Raw genomic sequence first — 17,082 nt, 5'->3', positions numbered from 1 at the left:
TTCTTCGCTCCAAAGGCCTGACTCCTCCGAGGGCCAGCGTCGCTCCCCAGCTTGCGTCTGACGCGTCGGAAAATAATATCCGGTCTGGGGTTCCTCTGCTGGGTGACGTACCTCTGACAACCTCTCCGGAACTAGCCACCACTTTGAGTTCCTCCTTTATCCTTCGAAGGAATTGGAAACCGGAAGGAATCGGTTGCGATCTTCTTGGCCAGACTTCGTTCAGAAAGAACTGTAAGGGCCTCATGTGAAGTCTCCCTAGTGAAATGAACCGCTCTAACGAAGAGAGTGTCCCCAGCAGGCTCATCCACTCTCTCGCTGAGCATTGGTCTTTCATTAGGAATTCTTGCACTTTCCGTATACACATGGTCTGCCTTTCGGGTGACGGAAAAGCCCGAAAAGTCACTGAGGATATCAGAATCCCAAATAAACTAGTTCCTGAGAGGGGATCAATCGTGACTTTTCCAGGTTCAACCATCAGACCCAGTTGCTGAGTTATTCCAATGTTACGTCCGTGTCCTCCAGACATTGCTGTTTTGATTGTGCTCTTATGAGCCAATCGTCGAGGTAGAGAGAGACTCTGACTCCTGCCAAATGAAGCCACTTCGCCACATTCGACATCATTCTTGTAAAAATTGAGGCGCCGTGCAACAGCCCGAAACACAGGGCTTTGAATGATAAATCCTTTTCCCTGGATCACGAATCTCAAAATATTCCTGGACCTTGGATGAATTGGAATATGGAAGTACGCATCCTGAAGGTCCAGTGTTACCATCCAGTCCCCTGGTCGTACCGCTGCCAGTACTGAATCGTTCGTCTCCATCGTAAACTTGGTCTTTTCTACGAACAAGTTTAGCTGGCTTACGTCAGTACCGGCCTCCAACTTCCTGATGATTTCGGTACTAGAAACAGACGGTTGTAAAACCCTGGGGATTCGTGATCCAGAACCGGTTCTATTGCCCCCTTTTCTATCATGGTGACGACCTGATGCCAAAGAGCCTCTCTTCTCTAAATCGATGTAATGAGCCCCTAGGGCTCTCGGGAGCTGTAGCGAGAGGTGGTTTCTTGAGAAAGGGAATCTTGTACCCTTCCTTCGCTACCTTTACGGACCCAAGGATCCGCTCCTTTGCTTTGCCAGACTTCCCAGAAGTCTAAAAGTCTGGCCCCCACACAAGTCTGGAGGACTTCTGACTCATTGTTTGGTTGAAGTTTTGGCCCCTCTTTTGGTTGGAACTCTTTTCCCTACTAAATGCTGGTCGAGCGAAAGTCCTACCCGGAAAGGGCTGCTGTGCTGTCTTCGTATCCTTCGTAGTCCTTATTCATGACCTTAGAAGGTAAATACTTCCTTACCGATGAGTAAGAAGATCTTGAGTCGCCTTCTGAGTGAGGGAGAGAGATATGTCCTTAATGATCTCTTGCGGGAAGAGCTGTCCTGACAGAGGAGAGAACATCAACTCCGACTTTTGCGGCGTTCGACACTCCTTTAGCAGCGAACGAGCATAAGAGATGTCTTTTCTTCAAGACGCCTGCTGTAAAAATTGAAGCCAATTCATTAGCTCCATCTCTCAAGGCTTTATCCATACAGGACATAATACTTCTCGACAACTCGGATACTGACGACTCTTCCATCTCCGAAGTTCGAGCCAGGGTCCCCCAACGACCAGTCAAGAAAATTAAACACCTCAAAGGTCCTAAAGATACCTTTGAGTAAATGGTCGAACTCCGACGAAGTCCACCACACTTTGGCTGAATGCCAAAGCATGTCTACGGGAGCTATCCACTATGTTGGAAAAGTCTCCCTGGGAGGAGGCAGGCACTCCAGGCCAAGACTTTCCCCCGTAGCATACCAAACACCAGACTTCGAAGCCAACTTGGCCGGAGGAAATACAAAAAGAAGTCTTCCCCGACTCTTTCTTCTCCTTCAACCACTCATTTACGCGTTGAAGGGCTTTCTTGGCCGAAATGGACAAAGTCATTTTCAAAAACGACGATTTCTTGGCTTGTCTTCGTCTTCGAAAATTGCGACAAAGGCGATGGCGGGCCTGAAGGTTGAAAATCTCCTTCAAACAAAGAAAGAAGGCACTCTGTTAGCCTCCTGTAGTCCGAAGAAGGAGCTTCCGTCTTGTCCTCTTCCGCACTCTCCGCAAATTCTTCCTCCTGCGAAGAAATATCTTGAAAACCAAGATCCTGCTGACTCTCCAATTCAGAGTCCTTATGCAGCTCCTGATTTAGAAAGCGAATGCGGCACTGAACTCCCTATAAAAACTCCTCTCTTCCTTGTCGAGACAATGTTTTGACTTGCTGCCGCCTGCGTCCTGCGTCCTCCTGAACGTATGCGTCCACCATGCGTCCATCACTTCTCCTCTTGCGTCCTGCGTCCTGTACTTCGTCCTTCTTAAGGGACGCACTGCGTCCTGGATCGCGTTGTACGTCCTGCGTCCTCTTGGAGGACTTAACCGGGAGAGACGAGTCCTTACGTCTAAACCGAAGGTTGTTCGGGCTTCTCCCATGATTGAACAATCACTGCCAATCTCTGCTGCATGTCCCGCAGCACCTCCTTCGTTTCCGCCTCCTTACGAGACTCCTGATGATGAGGAGATCGAGGACGCACCGGGCTAACACAAGAGGCGAGCGAACTTCCAACTGACGTGAAATCCTCTTCCTTTTTATAGGGATCATCTCTTCATCCTCCGATGAAAAAAATCTCAGGGCTACTCCACCCTTCTTGGTCGAAAGCCCTTTCCTCCTGTGAAGAGGACGGAAAGTATGACCTCTTGAGAGGACGCGATACTTCCGCGAACCGCCTACTCCTTCCCGAGGCTGAACTATCCGAAGAATAACGGCACTTCCCAGTATCGCCTTTCTATGGCGTACTGCAGCAGCCTGGGGACTTATCAACAGGACTGCCTGAAGGGACGACTGATCGAAAGTCAACCCTCTCGCCTCCCTTCGACTGTCGACATGCCTTCTCCCTTGTTGGGTCTGGGAGCTTGACAGAGGTCTCGGTCTAGGAGCACGAGAGAGACGATCAGGCGCCCCTCCACAACACTGTCACCAAACACTTCCACTTTGTCTGTTTAATCGTTTTAATTTGGTCTCCCATGGACGCAAGGGCAGCGAACACTTTCACTATTTGTGGATCAGTAGTATCCTCAGATACAGCAAACTGGAGCAGGAGAAACCTGGGGGGAAGGTGCTACATCTACATGTGAATGAGCTGGAGAAGACAATGCAAAGATTCATCCAAAGGTTTACTCGAAGATCCCGATCTTTCACTCCTAGATACAGATCTTCTAACCCGATCTTTTTCTAATCTCTCCACAATACTTCATAAGAGCCTCCCACTCTTTCTCATTCAGACACTGACATTCATTGCACCTATTGTCCCACGTACATACAAACTCCCGACACTTCTTACAAATAGTATGTGGATCTACCGATGATTTCGGCAGTCTCACCTTACACCCTTCTTTCACACAAACTCTAAACATACTTCCTGAATCAGACATACTAAACAAGGTCCAAACAAAATGCGATTGCCACTCTAACTTCGTGATACGATACAATATCCAAAAAGTCAGATAACGAGCAGGAAATTCTAACAGAGAACCAACAACGATGTTGCCGGTTCGGCTGGCAGAGAAAATCTGAGGAAAACGGGAATAGTTCCAAGTACCAGCGCCACGGGAGCGGGGTGGCCATCACCTGAACTACCAGTGTACTAGCGGTTGCCGCGAGTTTTGAAATTCTGCCAGTGCGTCAAGAGGATAAGCTATATATATACCTGCCAGGTAAGTGTCATGCATAAAATTAATAAAGACTGTTAAAATACTAATAAGGAAACATTCTTAAAGATAACAAAACGGAAGATGAGTATATATGTACTGTAAACGCACTTTGTGTATTATTCAGTCTTTCATAAGCTTGAGCCTACCTTGCATATTATAAACCACATATTAGACAAGAGAGTATCCAGTATATTACATTTCAGGAACAAATAATTTATATAATATCAGTGAAATCACTGTCATATTGTATACCCGATTAAAGAGTTTGAAAGCACATTTTTGTGTACCTGCTCTTCCACAAGCATTATCAGTACTTGATAGCAGTAAACATCTGCTTAGCATTAACAGCAGGCATCTCTTCTTTCAATATCTTAAGAGCATCTGCAAGCTAAAAGAATCATATGGGTAAACTTATTAAACATTATCAAACTTTTTACAAAAGTATTTCATTCTATAATGGAGTACACTTTTACAAACAATGCCTTTAGCTAGTAAATGACATTATGACAACTGTTTGCAATAAAAGGAAGTACTACTGTATACTTAAAGAATAATAATACTATACATATATTTACTCAAATACCAATCTCAAGGACCTACTGTGTTAAAGAGTTATGTTACTGACCCTTTTTTCCTTACAAAGTTTCTTCATCTGGTTTCCATAGTAAACAGGACTATGTCTCCTTTCAAGCTGGGCTTCTTCATACTTCCTCTGCATTTCATCTCCTTCATCACCTGATTCATCTTCATAGAGGTCTTTTCGTGGGGTAAGTGTACCAAATGGTTCATCCGCCAAATCTTGGGTGAAAGACACTGTTTCTGTTTCTGTGCTCTGATGATGCAGGCCTAGTCCTTTCTTCCTATCATTAAAAGTCTTTTTCTTGGTTTGTGGCTTATGCAAGTAATAGTGAAACTCATCTTCATCATCATCTTCAACTATATTTTGAGACAATCTCTGTACCTTTTCATTTTCTGAGCTCTTGAAGCCATGCCACTTTTCAAGTGAATCTGTAAGTTTGAAATTTTCGTGGTGGTCTGAACCTGGAGTAAACACAGGTTCATTACCTTCAGGCGTTGAAGTTTTCACCCGAGCATTCCTTGAAGAATACTTTGGAAACCTTCCCCCTTGGTTAAACTCTGATGTTGAATCTGGTACTGCTTCTGCTTGTTTGAATTGTCCTTGGCCCTTACGGGTAAGAGGTGGACTTCTAGTAAGAGATGCATCATTTATTTTCTTTTTTTCATATAACTTTGACTTGGGATCAGATGACAATAAACCAAAGAAAGGTTCCTCACTCTCAGTTGAATCTGCATGCCTTGATGACAAGGAAATTTCTTTGTACAATGGGGTTTTGCTTACAGCACATGCAACTTGTTTCAGTGACTTACACCATCGAATATTTCCTCTGACAATATACATTCTAGAGTCCTTCAAAATCCTGTAATAGAATAACAATTATTATAAAAGCTAGCTGGGCATGATTATGATAATGAAGGTCAGTGCTAACTTATATTTTGTTTTAATTTCTAATTACTTTAAAATAATAGGATGTTCTGTAAAGATGAAATTAATAATTTATAATGCCTCTAGTTTCAGTAAAATAAGTTGCTACTGTATATAAAAGAAAAATTACATACTTAGGTCAGCACCAATAAATAGTGTACCTGATATAAAAAGTACTACATATTTAGCTCCTAAAGCAAGATCATATAGGCTACTAACCAAACTTGAATTTAATGAAAACAAAGATGCAAGAGAAATTATGTCTCTGAATCTGGAGTGATCAAGGTCTATCTTAACTAGGTTATGGCCCTGACTGAGTCAGTCTTGCTACTGACTGCACTGCTTGTTGCACATGCTGTCTCGTTTGTGGTTCTTCAGGCTGTTCCTGTTGCCTCTGCTGCTCGTATTGTTTGGCTTCCTTAGCAGCCTTAGCTGTGCACCTTGTCTACAGAGAAAAGGCATTTATCTGGACTGGGAATGGGACTAGAGAAAATTTGTGCCTTTAACCTGTGCACCTTATACCTTAAAAAGTATAGAATATGCTCTGTGCAATGCTAAGGGGAAGACAGGATCCCTTGTACAATGTCAGCTCATGATGAATTTGTTTTACTTTCATGATTATTGTGCACTAGGTCAGGTTAGGATGAGGAGGGGATACAAGGGATAAGGGTAAGAATGCCCCCAGGGCAAGTCAAGACCTAGGTAAGGTAAGGTAAGGTTAGGTTAGGGTATATGACTATACTTCATGACTTTGTTTCAAATTCTAGGTCAGGTTAAGTGGGGGTTACCTATGACATAGGTTGGTTAGTATGTATCCCTGCAACTGTCCTTGCTACATTTTCATTGTTGTTGGTTGTCCCTGCCAAAACAGGCACTGTGCTGTCTCCAACATGAGCCTGCTGACATGAAAGTCGGCATAACTAAATTTGTTTTTGGTTCCCTCCCACCAGGTTTCCCTACATGGTTCATGATTTCCCACTGGGATATCCATAACAACACAAGAGCAAGTGGTGTTCATTAGCTATAGTCACTGGAAAAGCATATAGCACAAGATACACAGTCTGAGAAAAGTATACCTGTAGTTCAAGTACTATTTCACTCCCATGGGAACTACACTCACAGCTGTACTACTACCCAAAAACAAAGCTCTCTTGTACAAACTTGCCCCCTACACTTATTGCACATGGTATGTGTATCATAGCAGAGTTTGGTAAATCTAGTCTTGCAGCCCATGCTACAATAGCGAAGACTGGAAGCACTAGAATTCGACATGCTAACTAATAGCTAAGAAGAAAGAAGCTAAAGTTGCAAGTCAAACCAAAAAGCAACGGTTGAGAACTAAAGAGGGTATGTCACAAACTTCTGCAAACCAGTGAATCACAAACTCAAGAGCAAGAACAAAGTGTTATTGCTTGCTCAGCATAAATTAGATAATAATTTTTTAATTTAGGATGATGTGCGAGCATAATTGCAATTACTTGGCAAGTTAGTTATATACAAATTTTGCTTAATATAGGCTATTTGGCAAGAAATTAGAGTATCATAGTATTAACTAGTTTTTGTCAAACCTTTGAATATTATGAAACTTTCAAAGGTATGATCATTACTCATCTATAAGCTACTGACCAACAAAAGCAAAATTGATAAATGACTGGATAGGATAATCATACCTTGAGTTAACTATACCTTAACAAGACAATGGACTTGACAGCCTAAGCTATTTTAATATACATGCACTTAATATCACACACAATCTAAATTTAAGTGACATAAATGCATATCATCTAAGTGGTAGTAGCTGTAGTAGTAGTAGTCAAGATCTGTCTTTGAAATGGCTCTCTTGACTGTTCTATTTTTCCTTTGCTTGTGCTTGTTTAAGTATGTTGTCTCTGTAGTACCACATGTTTTTTTTTTATAAATACCTTCCTATTTTCAATTTCTTCTTTCAAGAGATCTATAAATAGTAAGATGTTAGTTATAAATCCCCCTTCATCTTCTTGAAGAATCTGCATTTATTCATAGTGTTATTATAAGCTGGACAATACAGTGATAAATGCTCTAAGTTTTCAGTTAATTCGTCACTACCTCAATATTTTCTATCTTCCCATTATATTCTTTTCCTGTCATTTTGTTTTGGATATCTAATCTACCCCTAACTGATCAGGTGATAGTGTTTCAGAGTTATCATAAGTTCTTCTCACAAGTTTTTCTTAAAAATACCTATTCATTTATTACCTAAACTACTTCTAGCATCTACCCTTTTATTAACTTATTTCAAACTAATACACTTTTCACTTAAACCTACTACGTACTTGCCTAAGTATGTTACTAAATTTATTGCCTTAACTAAGTATGTAACTAAATTTATTTCCTAAGTATGTTACTAAATTTATTTCCTTAAATTAACTACACTTCTCTTACTGTCTAATTCTAAGTTATTTCCAATCTTAAAGAGCCTATCATTTTTATTTACAGTGGCCTGTTTTTTTTTTCTCAAAGCATTATAGATTACTACAAATTTTACTTAGTTTTAATTCTCCTTTATTGATATACCATCCTGCCTCTTTGGTTTTTCTGAATTCTGAGCTTAATATGCTATCTCTCTCTCTTTAGCTGTCACGTCTGACAATATTAATATTTTTTTTGCAAATTTCTTTCTCTGCATTCTTTAGTAAGCTAGCACTTTTTAAGATATTCCACTTTTCCATTCACTGTTAAATTTTGATAGTGGCCTGGATTTTTATCTTCCTAGCATTTTAAGATATTGTGCTCTCTTATTTCATTTGCATAAAATATCCCTGCAGGTTCATTCAACGTTCTTCAGATTCTTTTCTTCGCCTCCCTTAGTTTCTGACAAACTTAACATTATTGAATTTTTTTTCTCCTTTCTTTATCCTGTGCCTCTCTTACTTTTTCTGGTATTGATTTACGGTATCATTCTACTTTAAACATTATTGCATTTTGGATTGGAAGAAAATTTACATGTAACTTGGACATTCCTGACATTTGAGAAAATAAGTATTTTTAATAAGGGGACAGGTGCCGTGCTCTGACCTGGCCAGGGGAGCTTCGCCACCTGCCCTTGACAGCCCGAAGTAACACCAACTATCCCTGTATCCTAGCCTGCCTACTACCCCTGGGGGACACAATGGGAAAGCAGGGAACACAAAATGAGTGACATACAATACAAGGACCTCGTTCATATAATTCTCATTCAGATAAAAGTGAATTCATGGAAAGTTTTCAAACTACTAGGTATAGGGTAAACAACCAAGTGGACTAGCTGCAGCCACCTTAACCGTGTTCGGACCCACCTTCAGAAAAAGTACTTCAACATGTCCTGACACCGGAGATGGGCACCAGTCATGAGTCATAGGTTGTGGGAGTAACACCTCAAGACATTTGACTCGTGACTGGTGCCCATATCCAGTTTCAGGATGTGTTAAAGTAGTTTTTCTGAAGGTGAGTCCTTACACGGTTAAGGTGGCCGCAGCTAATCCACTCAGTTGTTTACCCTATTATCATCCATTATGGTAAAGACCCGGTACTCTTAGGTTAGGTTAATAACACAAGGGACAATGATATTATCTAGCTAAGTCCAAAATGCAATAATGCTTTACCTAATGCTAAGCTAGGATAGTAGCTAGGCCACTATTCATAAAATTCTATTTCCTTAGCCTAGTACCTAGGTATACCTAATATCTTTTACTACTTTGTTACACATTTCTCTAGTATGTTTTTTAACATCTCGTACGTCTCTAGTCTGTTTTTTAGCATCATGTTTTCCTCCTCAAGTTGTTTGTACTCCTGTTCTTGTTTGTTCACATTGCGACATCCGCCACAGAACCATTTTGCGATACCCAATACTTCCTGTATGCCACCATACTGCTCATCTGTGAGATTTTCGCAACTTGCATGGAACCATTCATTACAACTGTTGCATTTGACAGCCTTTTGTTGCCTATTGACTTCCTATCTACAGTGGGGGCACGTGGGTACCGGAATTTGGTCAGGCCTCTCATCGCCATCAACACCAGTACTGTTAATGTTGCTTTGTGTACCTGACATTTTGCTATTTGTCTTAATAAGTGATAATCAATACTTGCGTTATTTGACGAACACCAGATGTGGACCACGATTTACTTAATACAAGCTCAACACAAAGGATAAATAGATAGCTAGATTGCCAGAAGGGTAAGCAGTAATAAGAAAACACTGTGTAGTAATAGTAGTAGTAGTAGGTAGGATAGGTCTTTGAAAAGGCTCCCTTGCTTGTTTTATGCCTCCTTTGTGTTTGGTTGAGTTTCTTCTCTCCGAAATACCACATTTACATTTCTTTTAGAAATTCTTACCTATTCTCCATTTCCTCCCTCAGTAGATCTACCCTACCAGTAAGAGTATATTGGCTACTAATTCATCTTTATTTTCTTGATATAGCTGCTGCACAAAACTATATTTATTTCTAATAAACTCACTGTATGCTGGGCAGTAATAAAATAAGAAATGTTCTAAATTTTCATTTTTTCATCACAGCACAACAATTTTGTGTCTTCTCCTTTTATCCTATTTCTATCATTTAATCCTATTGTACCTAGTCTGGCCCTACTAATCAACATTGTTTTTTGTGTGTTGTCATACCAGCTTTCTTCTCTTATATTTTCTTTATATTCTCTGTAGATTCTTAATGTTGTCTTTTCATTCATTTCTTTCTGCCGTGTTTTTCTGTCCCAGTTGTTTATTACTTCTCTTAACTATTTGTCTCTAACTGCTTCAATTTTACTTAAGTTTATGTTTCTTTCTTTCATATATTCTTTTACTTGCATTGTCCAGGTTGTTTTCTTGTTTTCGTACTGACCCATGGTTATCTCATATAGGAGCCCATTTCCACCACTCTACAGTGTATTTCAGGTAAAATAGTTTATTCATTATATCTCTTGAGTGGCAGGAAGAGGACCGTATTTCAGAGCTTAAGGCACAACTTCCTCTGTACCTTGGCGCTTTCAAAATTGTTTTATATTCTTGATTGTTTATCCTCTGAAATTCATTTATGGTTTTCCTGTCAAGTTTCATCACTTCCATGGCATACACGAAGGAAGGCATCGCTAATCCTTTCAATTTTCCTATTCTTACCCTGCTACAGCTCTTATTAATGCTTGCATTAGCCATATTTGCCATCTGCTTTGCTTTAATTTGGGCCCTTTTTATCTGTTCTCTGAAGGAGTCTTTCATGTTTTTGATGTCAAGCTTAGTATTTAATCTGCTTAACTACTTTTATTCTTTCTAAGTGCTCCATACTTTCCACATCGTCGATACTATACCAGTACGTAGTTGTATATTAATATAATACGTTTATTACTTTTGTCTTTGTTTATATTTCGGCCACATTTACTCGCCATTTCCATAAGGGTTTTTCTTGCTTTTATTTCTTCAAGGGTGTGTCCTAGTATGATTCCATCATCTGCATATAATAGTACCATTATCCTTATAACTTAATTTCTAAAACCTTTTGTTGTACTTTCTAGTTTTTCTATTGTCAGGTACGTTATTAGTAGAAAGAATATGGTTGAGCCATGGCATCCCTGTCTTATTCCATTTCCATTATTAAAACGGCCCCTAAACGTTCAATATTATTGCGCAATGTGAGTTGCACAATATTTTGACGGTGGCCCGTAGAAGGTCAATATTATTGTACAATATTTTGGTTTGTGCAAAAGCTTGTACCGTATGGAGGCGATATTGAAGGTTGTGCAATATATTGCGCAATCGTGAGGACAGACGTACAACCACATTGTGCAAATAGTCAGTCACTCCCAGAACTTCATGTTGACTGACTGAATTGTGTTGCGTGATGATTGCTGTGGCAACAAGTCGTAAGAAAGGGAAGAAAAAAGGCTCGCACAAGGGTAGAAAATGGGCCAAACAGTGGTTTATTGATAGGGAGAAGTTCACCCACGAAAAATTACTCAATGAACCGAGAGTAACTGAACCAAATGATTTCCGCAACTTTGTACGAATGAACGGAGAATTATTGGATGAACTCCTTGCTTTGGTTGCTCATGCAATCGAAAAAAGGAACACTATCTTGCGCGATGCAATTCCTGTAAGCCAACGGTTGTTCATAACTCTACGATATCTAGCTACCGGGAATAGTTTTGAAGATCTAAAGTTTTTAACTGCTGTGTCACCTGTCAATACGTCACATTGTTATGGAAACGTGCACTGCTCTTATCAACTGCCTCAAGGAATACATTAAGGTAAGTTCTTTTTCCATTTAAAATCTTTTTATTTATACATTCAAAATATTGGCACACATTGGATAGAACAAAACTTGACATTGTACATAAGGTATACCTACATGAATTTGGAAAGTAACTGCCTTATTTCAAATCCTTTTATTTATACATTCAAAATATTGGCATACATTGGCTAGAACAAAACTTGACATTGTACATAAGGTATACCTACATGAATTTGGAAAGTAACTGCCTTATTTCAAATCCTTTTATTTATACATTCAAAATATTGGCATACATTGGTTAGAACAAAACTTGACATTGTACATAAGGTATACCTACATGAATTTGGAAAGTAACTGCCTTACTGAAAAGTAATGTAATATCCACCTGCTGATTCATACTGACAGAATGAAGGGGAAGGGAGGGGCTGAACACTATTATGGTGTGGACACACGTGAGACGTTAATTTCAACTGAATTACGGTGTAAGGTCCCCATTTGTCCCTCAAACAGTATCTCATTGATGGCCTTCTTTGCAAACAACTGCTGTTGTGGATCCATTTTTCGGAGCTCGACTGCCCAAGCTGCAGCAAATATGTCGCTGTCCTCTTGTGGTTGTTGAAGGTGTTTGGAGGCCAATTTCACCAATTCCTCAATAGGATCTGGAGGTTTACGTTTCCTGTTCTTTTGACGAGATTCATCATCCGCCTGAGAAAAAGAATAAAACTAAATTAAGTTTAAGTATAAGGTTGGGCATTTAATAGATGGCCTTTAAAAGATGTCCCTAACCTAACCTAACCAGACTGAATATCACGACTTTTTCAAAGTTTCGATTCCTTCAGTAATAGATACGAAGAAAATAACTTCAGAAGCGAATAACTTGAAACCTATTTATTTCTCCCAAAAATTAATGCTATATATGGATTCTACGGACAAAAATACATACAAAATCTATATTAAAATTATTTTTTCCGCTGGATGCCAAACGGAAAAGACCTGATAATATACAATGAATGATTTCCTGCACAAAAAAATCAACTTTTACATTCGTAGTTTATTAATCTATTAGTGATTGCATTGATTATGAGGAGAAACAGTGAAGAAATAAGGGATCTATATATACCGAACGGTACCTCTATTAACGGGCCTTGAGAGTGGTCCGTTATAAAGGTGTTTTACTGTACTATATATACATTTTGCATCCAAACTATTTCATGGATCATCGCCAAAATGTACTAGGGTCTTCTTGGATGCCAAATACATATTTTGTTAAAATGCCTGTCATCTGTCTATTATTTTCCCAGTAATCCTGCTAACAGAAAGACAAACTGACACACCAACCGAGGGTAAAACAATACCTTTAGTTTTCAACTCAAATGTATCCGTGCAGCATGACCATATTAGCAAGTTTTCAAAGAATTATCTTTGCTTTTCAAATTGTTAAGGATAAAAAAACAATTATTTTCATCATAAATTCCGTTGACAACTGCCAATTTTCTGTTGCTCTTATGAAGTTGTTTTTCTTTGTTGCAGGTACCAACTACAACCCAAGAATGGAAACAAATTGCACAAGATTTCTACGATCAGTGGAAATACCCCCAATTGCCTGGGTTCAATCGACGGCAAGCATGTCGCAATCAAGAAACCTGACAATTCTGGATCACTTTACTTCAATTATAAACAATTTTTCAGCATTGTGATGCATGCGTTGTCAAACGCAAACTATGAGTTCATGATGGTTGATGTAGGAGTCAATGGAAGAGTATTGGACGGTGGTGTAATCAGTTACACGAAATTTGGGCAGGCGCTTGCTGGTAATACATTGGGAATTCCGGAACCAACACAACTGCCGAATAGTCAGAAATTATTGCCATTCGTTTTTCTGGGAGATGATGCCTTCGGACTAACTGAAAATGTTATGAAACCTTACCCCCAATCAGCATTAAATGTGAAGAGAAGAATTTTCAATTACCGATTGAGTCCTGCTCGTCGTGTGATCGGAAATACTTTGGGATTTTGGTCAGCCGATTTGGTGTGTTACAGAAGCCAATAGCACTCTCTCCTGAAAAAGCTCTGATAGTTGCCTTGGCATGTTGTTATTTGCATAACTTTTTACGCAAGTGCCATTCACGAGCTTATGTCACAACGCAACTCGTGGACTGTGAGGATTTGCAGGCAGGTGACATCATGAAAGGATCATGGAGGGATGTTGTAAATGAGATAACACCACTTCCACCAAACACTACTCCCAGAAACGCAACAAATAGTGCTAAAGCAGTCAGAGAGACCTATTCTGATTTCTTCAACAATGAAGGCCAGGTTTCATGACAATGGAAAAATGTCGGCACAGTTAGCTCGACCAGTAACTGAATCGAGAAGAGTAACCTCAATAATAATAATAAATGAAGAACAGTAAAATAAATAGTTAAATCATAAGGTATCTCAAAAACTAAGCATTTTTCCGTCTTAAAATGGGTTATTTTACCTAAAGAGTGTCAAAATATAAAAAATCCCTAACCTAACCAAACCTGACGAAACCTAGCCCTAATTTTAAGACGTTTTTCATGAATATCATTTTTCATTAGTAAAATGCTTCGTTTTCGAGATATAAATGTGTGGCTCATCCAATCTTCAAAGGATTAAAAACCATCTTTCCGCAGCACAGGGACAATTTTTTTTGGTTTCTACATAGCTATACCTATTTTAGGGTGTGTATGAATGTAATTATATAGTAGGTAGTACATTTCTTTATGAGGCCCTGTTCTGCATTTTTACCAATAAAACTAAGTAAATATTATGTAAGAGTAAGATAAACTTGTACAGAAACTTAATAAAATAGGCCACTTACCGCGCTGGTTTCATTTGCATCGCAACGATCCTTGTTGTCATGAACATCCTGAAATATGTCCATCGTGCTGATTGAAGAGGTAGGTGTTTCCTGAGTTACAAGAAACTTCATTTCGTCAAAATACCAAAGCGTAGGTTCCACATCCTCTGCACCGGCACCACTGTTCTCTGCATCGCGAATCCTTTTTAATTCTTTCCGGAAGTTTGTTCGCAAAGAATTCATTTTTTTTACTACTTCTTGTCTCTCAGCATCCGGGTATTTTTCGCGGTATTTTTCTATCAGCACATCGTACTGCTCCCCCTTTTTGGCACGATTAGTATAATCTTTGCATTTCACATCCCACAGGGCGGGAAGACCACGATACACCTCAATAAATTCAACAATAAATTCTTTTTCGGCTTTCTTGTCACCCATGATACGCGTGGTTGAGGAGAGAGACATACCTAGGTAAATCACAAACCACAGCTGGAGAGAAACTGACAGGTCAAGACACAGGATCCTGGATATTGCGCAATATATAGCCAACATACGACACAATATTATCCCGTTTTCGCAATATATTTTCAAGTTTTTGGAATTCACACAATATATTGCACAACCTTTCAATATTGCCCATACACGATCAATTATATTGCGCAAACCAAAATATTGCGCAATAATATTGAACGTCTAGGGGAGTACAATATTTAGCTCTTTGGACCTGTAGTAGTAGTAGTGAGAGTTTTCTTTTAAACGTATCCCTTCCCTTACATGTTTTATTCCTCCTTTGTTTGTGTTTGTTTAATTCTTTCATATTTCCAATTTACCCCTTCAGCAGATCTGTAAACAAAAGTATATTAGCTATCAATCCCTCTTTAGTTTTCTGATGTGGCTGCTGCACAAAACATTATCTATTTCAACTTCTGCTTGAAACCTAATCTTTTCCAGTCATTTATCTCTGTTATTAATGTAGCCATACTTATAAACATTATTTTTTAATACGACCCTTTTATACCATTTTTTATTACTTGTATATTGATAAGTTTGGCTTCTCATCCTCGGGTTAGTTTTCAATTTGGTGCCATTTTCCCCCGGTTGCTTACATTGTCTGCCAGTTGCCTTTGTTTAAGTTACTCAGGTTATATTTAGGTATAAGTCTTTTATGAATTCCTTATCTTGCAAAATATGCGGTGCCATTTTCATTTTATACTGGTCATGGCAATCTCATAGAATCTCATAGAGGGGATTAGTTACTTGGTGCAGTTGAGAATATTCTTCATTCATATTTCTCAGAATCGATCTGCATCATTATAAGCTTTATCTATTATTTGGTTCATTTTATTATTTCTATTTTGTATATTTGAATTGAGCATTGCCGATACTGTCTGGTAGCATATAGAATCTCTGTTACGGGGTTATCCATACCCCTTGTAGGTATGAAAACCACATGCTGGGGGTATGGGACTTGATCTCTGAATATTTGTACGTATTTGATTTTAATGCGCCAATGTATATATACATGGGTTATGGGTACATTTTCTAAATAAATATATATATAAAACTAAAGTATATATTAAACTAAGTATATTGAATTATATAGGACTTAAGTGGACTTAAGCAGATGGGATATGGATTGTGTTGGACAATTCATCAAAAGGTTAAGAACCCCTGCTCTAAGGGGTAGGTTGAAGGTTGTTCAATACTATAGACTCACACATTCTAGGTTGACAATAACAAATGTCTCGTTTGAGGGTGGTATTGACAATCCGCATCACTATTCACCTTACCACTGCGACGACCACGATAAGCAATGTGTCCGGAACTAACCAAAGTTTCAAGGGGACAACTGCCCAAATGTTACATTACGAGATGTAAAGAAGAAGCTTAATTCGCCGAGGATAAACTTGAGGAAAGAACTGAAGTCTGGCGCAGGCTCTGATGAAGTCTTCGAATCGACATTATATTACTTTTAGGAAATATTATTTCTATGAGACCAGGAAAGTCCTGCACAGTCGATCAATAGCATATAGATGATGAGTAGCATGACTTCATAAATGCATCGTGATTATCTATCTATTCAGACTTCATGATTTATCCTGATTTTATAGCAGGGATTTTGACTTCACTATTCATCATTGTTATATAGCAAGGATTCTGACTTCACCATTTATCATGATTATTATATAGAAATTATATAAATACACTGTTTTGATGCGACGGAAACGTGGAAAATACAACAAAAGCAATAATATATGAATACACACACACACACACACACACACACACACACACACACACATATATATATATATAATATATATATATATATATATATATATATATATAAAGTATGTTATTTCCCCTCTTACACAATTTCTTCATCCAGCGACGCTTCCTTTGTTTTTTCTTTAAGCACAACAAGGCTCTTGAAGTAGAAGCAGTATCCAATGCAGACAAGTTGCTTCCGTGAAGGCTAGTATAAAACTAGACGACCATAAAATTGAATGATCCGAGGACAAAACACTGGCTCAGAGACCAGCTTACTGATGTCAGTAATTTGTAACGCGTGTTACATCTTTTTCTCCAGATAGAATTAGCCATGTTTTGCATCCTGAATCTTGCTACGGGTTCTTTTCAATACCTAGTAATAGGACATGCAATGAACCACTGAAACGATTCGTTTTATAGAAAGCCTAGAAAACTGTGATAATTCCACGAGACAAAACGAAGA

At 38.9% G+C, this 17,082-nt stretch overlaps 3 protein-coding genes across 3 annotated transcripts in view; all 3 read right to left on the bottom strand.

The window, feature by feature from the left end:
* The window catches only part of LOC135206781 (pentatricopeptide repeat-containing protein 1, mitochondrial-like), a 75,336-nt gene that overhangs the window by 50,947 nt on the left and 7,307 nt on the right, over positions 1-17,082 (bottom strand). The window lies entirely within an intron of this gene.
* LOC135206673 (uncharacterized) lies at positions 4,071-9,517 on the bottom strand. The gene is made up of 3 exons (XM_064238053.1): positions 9,396-9,517; positions 4,411-5,224; positions 4,071-4,173 (listed from the first exon to the last, which is right to left on the bottom strand). The coding sequence occupies exons 2-3, from the start codon at positions 5,203-5,205 to the stop codon at positions 4,093-4,095; spliced, it is 876 nt and encodes a 291-aa protein (XP_064094123.1). The 5' UTR covers positions 5,206-5,224; positions 9,396-9,517; the 3' UTR covers positions 4,071-4,092.
* LOC135206672 (uncharacterized) lies at positions 11,561-15,056 on the bottom strand. The gene is made up of 2 exons (XM_064238052.1): positions 14,373-15,056; positions 11,561-12,232 (listed from the first exon to the last, which is right to left on the bottom strand). The coding sequence occupies exons 1-2, from the start codon at positions 14,898-14,900 to the stop codon at positions 11,963-11,965; spliced, it is 798 nt and encodes a 265-aa protein (XP_064094122.1). The 5' UTR covers positions 14,901-15,056; the 3' UTR covers positions 11,561-11,962.

The sequence above is a fragment of the Macrobrachium nipponense genome, chromosome 31, assembly GCF_015104395.2.
Source record: "Macrobrachium nipponense isolate FS-2020 chromosome 31, ASM1510439v2, whole genome shotgun sequence".
Taxonomy (NCBI): Eukaryota; Metazoa; Arthropoda; class Malacostraca; order Decapoda; family Palaemonidae; genus Macrobrachium; species Macrobrachium nipponense.
The sequence above is the reverse complement of the archived record's forward strand: the minus strand, read 5'-3'. Positions and strand labels throughout refer to the sequence as shown.

What these genes read in the sequence shown, in the direction of transcription:
- LOC135206673 (XM_064238053.1), bottom strand. Translation starts at nt 5,205, where the DNA reads ATGTATATTGTCAGAGGAAATATTCGATGGTGTAAGTCACTGAAACAA. An exon ending in AACTTTGTAAGGAAAAAAGG is followed by an intron (nt 4,174 to 4,410) that starts GTCAGTAACATA and finishes TGATTCTTTTAG; the next exon opens with CTTGCAGATGCTCTTAAGAT.
- LOC135206672 (XM_064238052.1), bottom strand. Translation starts at nt 14,900, where the DNA reads ATGTTGGCTATATATTGCGCAATATCCAGGATCCTGTGTCTTGACCTG. An exon ending in ATGCAAATGAAACCAGCGCG is followed by an intron (nt 12,233 to 14,372) that starts GTAAGTGGCCTA and finishes TCTTTTTCTCAG; the next exon opens with GCGGATGATGAATCTCGTCA.